The sequence below is a fragment of the Bos grunniens genome, chromosome 3 (genome assembly GCF_055505025.1).
Source record: "Bos grunniens cultivar Pamir isolate PY7600 chromosome 3, Bosgru_T2T1.0, whole genome shotgun sequence".
In the NCBI taxonomy this organism is placed as follows: domain Eukaryota; kingdom Metazoa; phylum Chordata; class Mammalia; order Artiodactyla; family Bovidae; genus Bos; species Bos grunniens.
The window spans coordinates 21,590,030-21,600,344 of NC_141167.1; the positions used below are offsets into that span (position 1 = coordinate 21,590,030).

The window sequence follows — 10,315 nt, forward strand, 5'->3', positions numbered from 1 at the left end:
GCAATAATTCAAATAACCTCCCAAGTCAACATATTTGGGCCTGGTGTGGCTAAGGGGATATTCCTTAGCAAATCCTTCTCTGGTGCAAATACCAGCTATCCCTGTCCCCTGCCTCTGGACGGTAGTACATGCCAATCGGAGCGTGTGTTCGCCACTACGACTAGTCTGCCGCACTTCCGGCCAGATCGCCGGATATCCGCTGAGTGACCCTTACAAGTCCTTTTTGATCCTGAATTGGAATAGGTGCCGCTGTTGCTGCTTGTGTTGAGTCCAGAGCCGCAGCCGGACATGGGGCTAGAGGACGAGCAAAGGATGCTGACCGGGTCCGGAGATCCCAAGGAGGTAAGAATCTCCGGCGGCTCGACCTCCTTTCACAGCCCTGAGGCTCAGGACCTGACCCAAAGCACTGGACCCTCTGGGCCCCCCTTTCCCACTAGAGTTTGCAGGGTCGGGAGAGCTGGTTCCCCATACTCTTCCCCAGAGTTCGTCGGGTGACCTTGGTCAAGTAGGTGACTAGGCTTTCTCTGGGCTTCGGCTTTCCCAGTCTGTGAATGTGATTAAGGTTTAACGAGAGGGAAAATGCTTTGTGGACTAAATTTTTGTAAAAATGAGGCCTGCTTATGTTTTTAGTCAATTAGCTGTTCAGAGCCTCTAGTTTGACTAATTTGGGGAGCAAGCTGCCTCAGCTAGGGTCAGGGATCCTGGTATATCTTCTGTGGAGATTCCGGGCATCAGGCCTTAGGCTAGTTTCTGGGAAAACGTGATTTAGTTTTCCTTGGGTGGAGGAAAGGGAAAAGTGTCTTTGGGGACAGTGTGGGATGTGCGGTATAATTCTGTGATGAGAGAGGGAGCTCCTTTCCAGACTTAGAATGCCAATTTAATAATAATCATTTATTGGCTGCTTTCGATTCCAAGTGCTTTATATGTACTAATTCATTTAAGCCACACAATAGTCCTGTGAGGTATTAGGTAGTCATAGTATTGCCATTTTACAGATGAGGAAACAAGCATAGAGAGGTTAAATGCCTAATCTGAGGACACACAGCTAATAAATCATGGAGACAGGAATTGAACTCAGGCAGCATGGTTCCAGAGGAGGCTTAGCCACAGTGTTACATGGTTTTACAGAAGCCAGCTAGTTTTTGTTTCCCATCACATTTCCTATCTTTCGTTCTCTGGTCACTTCCCTGCAGTTGTTCTGGGCTTATGGGTTAAGAATAATTGGGAACTAGTTAATCCCATAATTTTTTCTAGTCTTATTTTCAGAAGAAGGACAAGAAAGAAATGGAGCCAGTCTCAGCATGTTCAACTGGAAGTATACCAGAAAGTTCAGTAGGGCTCATCACAGCAGTAGATGAGAAAACAGAAAGTAAACAAGTAGTCTGTTTTAAAATGAAGAAATCTGAGGTTTGTTATGAAGAACCTGTACATCTTGGAGATTGAATCTTTTTATTTAGTATGACCTTGGTTTTTATCATTGATATGAAGTTTACCTGAAATAGTCCATATTCAGATTTGTATTTGGATTTGTTTTCTCAAAATATGCCATGATACTTTTGACACAAAATTATCAAAATGATCAATAAAATAATCAGTGTAGTAACACTGCTAATAGGGAAAGGATATAAAGGTCTTGCTTCTAGGATACTAATTTCTGGTTTCTAACTCAGGCAGAATGGGATTTCAGTTTTTTTGAATAACTGTTTTCAGGATGAATTTTGTTTTCCTAAGAGCAAGGTTAAGAAATCTTGTTTAATGGAAAACTAGAATTGTACATTCTAAGTAATAACTTCACATTTAGAAGACACCTTTGTTAATTTGAGAATAAATAGCCTGGATTACAGTGGAACCTGCCCTGTCCCTCACTCCAGTTTTCATAAGCTTTGGTCCCTTCCTTGAAGATCATACAATGGGGCAGATTGTATGGAGTTTTGAAAACACAGTGAGGGATTGTTGAACTAGTTTTTTTTTTCCTCTCTATATCACCTTTTCCTTCCCTTCCTGCAAACGTGGACATGTACATGCACTGGCGGGTAGATGCTTTACTTTTGACAGGTTGAGTTACTGATCAGGCTCTACTGTGCCACAGTTTTAAGACTCTGCTTTTTCTCCCAAAGAGATTTGTTTCCCCACACCCCTTGGAAGAAAAGAAACTGAGGTTGAAGTAATAGGTCGGAGAAGGCAATGGCACCCCACTCCAGTACTCTTGCCTGGAAAATCCCATGGATGGAGGATCCTGGTAGGCTGCAATCCATGGGGTCACTTAGAGTCGGACACAACTGAGCAACTTCAATTTCACTTTTCATTTTCATGCATTGGAGAAGGAAATGGCAAAGAACTCCAGTGTTCTTGCCTGGAGAATCCCAGGGACGAGGGAGCCTGGTGGGCTGCCGTCTATGGGGTCGCACAGAGTCGGACACGACTGAAGCGACTTAGCAGTAGCAGCAAGTAATAGGTAGGGCCTGATGTTTTTTAAGCTTGTGAGTGGAGTTGTGTAGAGCTTTGGTGCACTTATATTGACAGTGTACTTAGAGTCTTGAAAGTTCAGCAAGCCAAAAGCAGTGACTGAAATTATCTTTAATTCTGGCTAAAGGAGAATTTAGGTTTGGCTATTTTCATATACCCAATTCAAATTCAGAACATAGGAAAAAATGTTAGCTTTCTACCTAATTTGGTTTGGGATGTAAGGATTAAATTTAGCTATTTCTGGCACTACTGGTATGTCTCAGAATTTAGAAGAAAATATATTTAAGTTGGGGACTTTCCTGTAGCTCAGATAGTAAAGAATCTGCCTGCAATGCAAGTGACCCAGGTTCGATCCTTGGGTCAGGAAGATCCCCTGGAAAAGGAAATGGCAACCCACTCCACTATTCTTGGCTGGAGAATTCCCTGGACAGAGGAGCCAGGCAGGCTATAGTCCATGGGATCGCAAAGAGTTGGACACAACTAAGCAGCTAACACACACACACACACACACACACACACACACACACACGTTGATCCCATATGAACAGTTGACAACTTGAATGACTGATTAATTTGGTTGCACTGGGACACACACACACACACACCCCCACATCCCCCACCCCCACACACACACCCCCCATATGAACAGTTGACAACTTGAATGACTGATTAATTTGGTTGCACTGGGTCTTATTTGCCGCACGCTGGGATATTCATTGCATGTGGGTTCCAGAGCACGAAGGTGCAGTAGTTTCAACAGGTGAACAGGTGGGTTTAGTTGACCTTGAGCCACGTGGGATCTTATTTCCTCAATCAGGAGTTGAACCTGGATCCCCTGCATTGCAAGATGTATTCTTAACCACTGGACCACCAGGGAAGTCCCTGAATCTTTTTTTTTTCCCCCCATAATTAAAACATTTAATGAGCATAAATATATGACAGATATTATAGATACGGTTAGGTATTACATATAGTATGGTATTTGCAAAATCTATACATTAAAATTGATACGGCAATTTTACTGTGACAGCTTGAATCTATATCAGAAAATGTTTGATTAGTGCTTGTTATTACTAAACTGGGAGCCCCTTAAGGGTCTATTGTAATTAGTCAAATCATTACAGATATAAAGTGCATAAACTTTTAGAGTGTTGTACACACTTAAGTTTGTTGCTAATGAACATGAGATTGTGTGTCCTTGTTTAAACATACTCAGGACTTGTTTTAATCAGGTAAGGTAAGGTAAGGTTACAAGCATGGAGACAACTTTTTTTAATTTAAACTACTTTATAATTTATTTTAAAATTATTTAAATTGTATAACCTGTAAAGTTGTTTATATCAGTGACCCTGTCTAGTATGATATCAATTACCCTTCTTCAAAGCATAATCAAGATAAGACAACTGTTTTTGAATGAAGTTTATTACTATAGTTTCTGACTATATATATAGCGACTGAGCTGACTGACTATAGTTCCCAAGAGAAGAGGGCAGGCCATACCACCAGGGCCACATGGGGAGGTGCCAAGGCCCTATCAGGAGCAGAAGAAGGACTAGGTGAGGCAGGATAGCCATGTTCTGGCAAGTTTTGTTGTCGTTCAGTCACTCAGTTGTGTCCGACTCTTTACAACCCCATGGACTGCAGCATGCCAGGCTTCCTTGTTCTTCACTGTCTTCCTGAGCTTGTTCAAACTCATGTCCATTGAGTTGGTGATGCCATCTTGTCCTCTGTTGTCCCCTTCTCCTGCCTTCGATCTTTGCCAGTATCAGGGTCTTTTCCAATGGGTCTCTTCTTCCCATCAGATGCGCAAAGTATTGGAACGTCAGCTTCAGCAACGGACCTTCCAATGAATATTCAGGCTTGATTTCCTTTAGGATTGACTGGTTTGATCTTCTTGTAGTCCATTTCCTTGCAGTCCAAGGGACTCTAAAGAGTTTCTCCAACACCACAGTTCAAAAGCAACAATTCTTTGGCTCTCAGCCTTCTTTATGGTCTGACTCTCACATCCATACATGACTATTGGAAAAACTATAGCTTTGACTATATGGACTTAAGTCGGCAAAGTAAGGTCTCTGCTTTTAAATGCGCTGTCTGGGTTTGCCATAGCTTTTCTGCCAAAGACCAAGCGTCTTTTAATTTCATGGCTGCTGTCACCATGTTCAGTGATTTTGGAGCCCAGGAAAATAAAATCTGTCACTGGTTGCATTGTTTCCCCATCTATTTGCCATGAAGTGATGGGACTGGATGCCATGATCTTCCATTTTTGAATGTTGAGTTTTAAGCCAGCTTTCTCACTCTCTTCTTTCACCTTCATCAAGAGGCTTTTTAGTTCCTCTTCACTTTCTGCCATAAGGGTGATGTTATCTGCATATCTGAGATTATTGATATTAATCCTGGTAGTCTTGATTCCAGCTTGTGCTTCATCTAGCCTGGCATTTTGCATGGTGTACTCTGAATATAAGTTAAATAAGCAGGGTGACAATATCCAGCCTGGACATACTGGCAAGTTTAAGACTGGATAATTTAATAGGCTGTTGACTTTGGGCTGGTCCCTTTTTGTTTGGTACTTAGCCCTGATGTGATTAGTACAGGGGCAATAATTGGTTTAGTGTAGGAAAGTTAGATAAAGGTAGATGGTAAGAAGGGTTTTGGATTGGTTTCTTTGAAATTTGTGCCCCCTGGCAAGTTGTTTGCCAACTCTAGAAATTAGGCAGCCCTGGGAGGGGCTGTCTCCAGGATTAACAAGGCCCCTAAAGTGTCAAAACACCATAAAATATAGAAAAATTTAAAACATGATTAATACCGTCTATGCTCAGTAATTACAACATCACTATGATTGTGAATATATATGTCATAAAATTGCTGCTGACATTATTTTTGTTCTTATTTTGTAGGAGGAAGAGGAGGAGGAGGAATTAGTGGTAAGAGCTATCTCAGGTTTGGAACCATCTCAGTAAAAGAAAGTTTTGAGTTTCATGAAACTCTTAAGAGCATTTTAAGGATACTCAACACCTTGGAGAGAATGGGAATGGAAAAATCCTTTAATACTCCTGTTCAGTTTTTCTGGCATGTGGGCCTGGGAGGCTGACACTTTTCTGGGTTTGGGGCTTCTACAATCATGGTATCAGAGAGCAGAGTAGCATCTTGAAGGCCTGGTACTCAACCATGTGCTCTTTGTGGTCTAATAAGGAATTCTAGAAGGAATCTTAAATGATCCTTCTCCATGTTAACATTGCCTTTGTAGGTGGTCAGCTGGGGTGCATAGGCCAGTTGTCTATTGAGGGGAATTAAAATTCACAGACATTATATATCCCCAAATGATGTGATAATAAACAAGGCAGGCCTCCTCTAGATGTCCTTCAAGTTTGGCCAGGTTTCCTTTATCACCTTGTTTTTCAGATAGGACTGAGGCTTTCAGTGCATACTGGCAACTCTGGAAGGCAGGAATGTGAAACTTTCCCCTTCTACTTAGCATCAGAATTAAATGGGAGACCCCATTCTGCTCTTTCTGGCGGCAGTGTGGCTCTGCCAGGTGGCCTTCTGCACGGTAATTCAGAGACAGCACCTTGGTTTGGTGGTTGTATTAAAGCATGTGGTTTGTGGGTCTCCTAAAATCCCCATTTTGTTTTTGTGTGGGTGTGTGTTTCTCTCTTAGGATCCCCTAACAACAGTGAGAGAGCAATGCGAGCAGCTGGAGAAATGTGTAAAGGCTCGGGAGCGGCTCGAGCTCTGTGATGAGCGTGTATCCTCCAGGTCACAGACAGAGGAGGACTGCACAGAGGAGCTCTTGGATTTCTTGCATGCAAGGGACCATTGTGTAAGTCAGCCTAAAGTCCAGAAGGGGAAAGCTTACAGTGGCCAGGGAAGACTTGGTGATGACCACCTTTCTTTCCATCCTAGGGGCAGGACAGTGCTGAGCGTTTTACATACATAATCTTACGTAATCCTCTGATTCACTGAAGATAACTATTCCCATTTTACAGATAAAAAACTGAGGCTCAGAAAAGAGATGTGATGTTCCAGTTTAAACTGCTAAGCAGTAGGGAAACTGGATTCTGTATGTTAAGTACAAAAGGCTATTCTTCAGTATATATCCTCCAGTGTGTCTTGTACATAATAGTTGGTACAAAAATTTTTTTTTTAAACTTGTTTTTGACTCCCTTACATATGTAACAGTAAGGTATTTTAATAAAGTACAGGGTAGGCAAAGTTTGATTTGATTGTTTATGTTAAAACTGATTGGGTGGCTAATAAGCATATGAAAAGATGCCTAACACCATTAGTTCTCAGGGAAATGCAAATCAAAATCACAGTGAGATACCCCTTCACACCTCAAGATGGCTATAATAAAAAAATATGGGGAGAAATGGGTGAAGGGGTCGATAAATAACTCCCCACAAAATAGTTAATGACCTCCACTATCATAATTTATGCTTCAACAATCCCAACTTAGGTTTTTAAATTCTATAACATACAGTGCAAACACAGAAATGCATATGCACACACATTCGTACACAGCTCCTATAAACACATTCTAACAGTTAAAAGAAAATTTGTTTGGCCATGCTGTGTTGCACATTTTGTAGGGTTTCCTGACCAAGGATCGATCCTGTGTGTGCTGTATGGAATTCTAAACAACCATTGGACCCACTGCCAAGGAATTGCCTGGAATTTTTTTTTATATATATAAGAACAAAAATCCAACTGAAGTCATACTATCTAGAGATAAACATGTTTTCTTATATAAACTAACATTTTTAAACAAAATGAAATTATAACAACACATTTACATATAAAATATGAAGGAGCATTATATTCCTTTCCATTGATGTATATTCATATTTTATCCATCCTCTAGTTTATAATTATTCATATAGCTTTTTTCCCATGATTTTAGTGGAAAGAGGGAAAGTTTATAAACAAAACACTTATATATTGCTTTTTATATCTTAAGAAATAAGTGTTGGTGATGTGGAAAAACTAGAAACCTCATACACACTGCCTATGGGAATGTATGTTGGTATAGCCTTATTGAAAGGTCTGGCAGTTCTTCAAAAGGTTAAACTTAGAGTTAACATATGACCCAGCAGTTCTCCTAGGTGTACACCCAAGACAAATGAAAACATCTCTATACAAATTTGTACACAAATATTCATAGAAGCATTATTCATAACAGGCACAGTTGGAAACAATATAAATGTCCATCAGCTGATAAATAAAACTTCATGTATCCACATAAAGGAATATTATTTGGCAAAAAAAAGAAATAAGTACTTTACTCAAAAAACATGTCTGTTGGTGGAGTGGATAAACAAAATGTATGTACATACAATGGAATATTATTGAGCCTTAAAATGGAAGGAAACTGACACATACTACAGCATAGGTGAACCTTGAAAACATGCTAAGTGAAATCAATCAAAAACAAAAGAACAAATATTCCACTTACATGAGGAACCTAGAGTAGTCCGATTTATTGAGGTAGAAAATTGAATGGTAGTTGCCTTTATTTAATGGGTATAGAGTTTTAGTTGGGGAAAATGAAAAAGTTCTGGAGGTTGATGGTTGTAGAACGTGAGTTACTTCAGTTCAGTCACTCAGTCGTGTCCGACTCTTTGCGACCCCATGAATTGCAGCACGCCAGGCCTCCTTGTCCATCACGAACTCCCGGAGTTTACTCAAACTCATGTCCATCGAGTCGGTAATGCCATCCAGTCATCTCATCCTCTGTCGTCCCCTTCTCCTCCTGCCCCCAATCCCTCCCAGTATCAGGGTCTTTTCCAGTGAGTCAACTCTTTGCATGAGGTGGCCAAAGTATTGGAGTTTCAGCTTCAGTATCAGTCCTTCCAATGAACACCCAGGACTGATCTCCTTTACAATGGACTGGTTGGATCTCCTTGCAGTCCAAGGGACCCTCAAGAGTCTTCTCCAACACCATAATTACTTAAGGCTACACAAATGAATTGCTTAAAATTATTAAAATGGTGAATGTTATTTAAATACTTTGAGTCAAAACTGGCTTAAGATTGGGGAATGAGATGGGCGTGGTCCCCTTCACTGAATTATAAGCCAGCACAGGAGACAGAAGTAGAATGGTTAGTAAACTGGTAAATCTCCTGGGTATAACTTCAGGATGCCCTTTACTGAACCTTCTATTTAAAGTTGCTGTTCCTTCCCCCCACCATTTTATTTTTCTCAGCATTTATCACTACCAGAAGTTATATGTATATTTCTCTCATTGTTCTCTTAAGTTCTATAGGACACAGATATTGTCTTGTTTACTGTAGTGACTCAGCATCTAGAACGGTATCTGGCACATAGTAGATGTTTTATAAATATTTGTTGAATTAGTAAGCACTGTGATTGGGAGTCCTAAGTTTCTTTGGGAAAGACAGGAAGGACAGGAGCTTGTTAAAACCTAAATATGTAATGTTAGGTTTTAAAGGAAAATTAAAAGATGAAAAAGTGGGAAAAAGATTCCCAGTTAAGAAGATAGTATTCCGGTAATTGAGGGGAGTTCACTAGGGCTCAAGAAGAGTGTGAGAAGGTGAGTGCTAAGGGAAGAGGCAGTGCTGCTCCAGGTTACGAAAAGCATTGTAATTCATGACATTAAACATGCCAGTTGATGACATTCTTTTCTTTCCCCCATCTAGGTGGCCCACAAACTGTTTAACAGCTTGAAATAAGTGTGCATATTTGTTCACCCCAGCCTTCATCACCTGGGCATTGGGATATTTCCTCAGTTTTGAACATGATGTTTATTTGTGTAACTAAGTTCATGTGAATCTCAAGGATTTTGGCTTAGGCAAGTAATTTCTGTGTAATTATCAGTGATTTCATCTTAATAAAGTCTAGTGATCAGCAGTCTTGCCTTCTGTCTTTTTTTTTTTAATTTAAGAATTTTAAGCATGAGGATAGATAGAAGAATAATCAACTCCCATGTACTTATTACCTAGCAATAATAAGGACTTTTAAAATTTTTACTTTGATGGCATTTGTAACACTAATTGCTTAACATCATTAAATACTCAGTTCATATCAAAGTTTTTTTAATCTCAAAAGTGTCTTGGGAATTCCCTTGGCAGTCCAGTGGTTAGGGCTCTGAGTTTCCCCTGCAGTTGGGCACAGGTTCAGTGTCTGGTCAGGGAACTAAGATCCTGCAAGCCATGCAGCACAGCCAAAAAAATAACAGCAAACAGTTTTTGGTCTCAGTGTCCAACAAGATTGCTTTTCTTTAAAAATACTGTTTTTAAGGGAGAGTGGAGAGGGGTAGTGGAGTCTAAACAGGGTGAGGAAAGAGGATCTGGCCAGGCAGTGCTGGCAATGGGAGATTGGGTACATAGATACAGGGGGAATTGATCCAGTAAGTAGATATATTAAAGATACTGAGATCTAGCAGAGAATGGAGTTACAAATATAGAAGAGGAAAAAACCAGAATGAAGCCTGCAGTGTTCTTATTGGTATGAACTAAATAAACACAAATTTCAATGTAAGTAAATACAGATGCCAATGTGTATATGTAGGGAATATATACATTCTTCACCTTGACCCATAAAGAGGGCTTTATTATCCAGTCAAAGGATCCAGGGCTTCTTGGAGAAATGGGTGATTCCAAGCCTGGGGTGGGGAAAGTATAAGATAAACCTGAACATTTGATTCAGAGAGAAGGAAGTGCTCAAAGAATGATAGGGACATATCAAGAGTACATAAAAACCGCTAGCCAAATCTGGGACAACTTGAGCATCAAAAACATGAAAAGTACTGGATTATAACACTGAATAAAGCAGAAATCCATGAATCATACTAATTATATAAAGCGAATCAACTGAAAGCTTGATGAGAAGGGGA

General features: G+C 40.3%; 1 protein-coding gene across 3 annotated transcripts; it reads left to right on the forward strand.

The window, feature by feature from the left end:
* Window positions 1-242: 242 nt before the first annotated feature.
* UQCRH (ubiquinol-cytochrome c reductase hinge protein) lies at window positions 243-9,330 on the forward strand. Of its 3 annotated transcripts, none has more exons than XM_086386640.1 (5): window positions 243-342; window positions 5,361-5,387; window positions 5,866-6,013; window positions 6,122-6,283; window positions 9,120-9,330. In XM_086386640.1, the coding sequence occupies exons 3-5, from the start codon at window positions 5,951-5,953 to the stop codon at window positions 9,150-9,152; spliced, it is 258 nt and encodes an 85-aa protein (XP_086242766.1). In that variant the 5' UTR covers window positions 243-342; window positions 5,361-5,387; window positions 5,866-5,950; the 3' UTR covers window positions 9,153-9,330. The 3 variants fall into 3 exon arrangements, with proteins under 3 accessions (XP_086242766.1, XP_086242775.1, XP_086242756.1); XM_086386649.1 differs by having other exon boundaries at window positions 5,939-6,013; XM_086386630.1 differs by lacking the exon at window positions 5,866-6,013.
* The last annotated feature ends 985 nt before the right edge of the window (window positions 9,331-10,315 follow it).

Bases quoted from the DNA above. Each gene is read 5' to 3' on its own strand.
- UQCRH (XM_086386630.1), top strand. From the start codon at position 289: ATGGGGCTAGAGGACGAGCAAAGGATGCTGACCGGGTCCGGAGATCCC. The intron at 343-5,360 runs GTAAGAATCTCC...CTTATTTTGTAG, and splicing joins GGTCCGGAGATCCCAAGGAG to GAGGAAGAGGAGGAGGAGGA. The intron at 5,388-6,121 runs GTAAGAGCTATC...TTTCTCTCTTAG, and splicing joins AGGAGGAGGAGGAATTAGTG to GATCCCCTAACAACAGTGAG.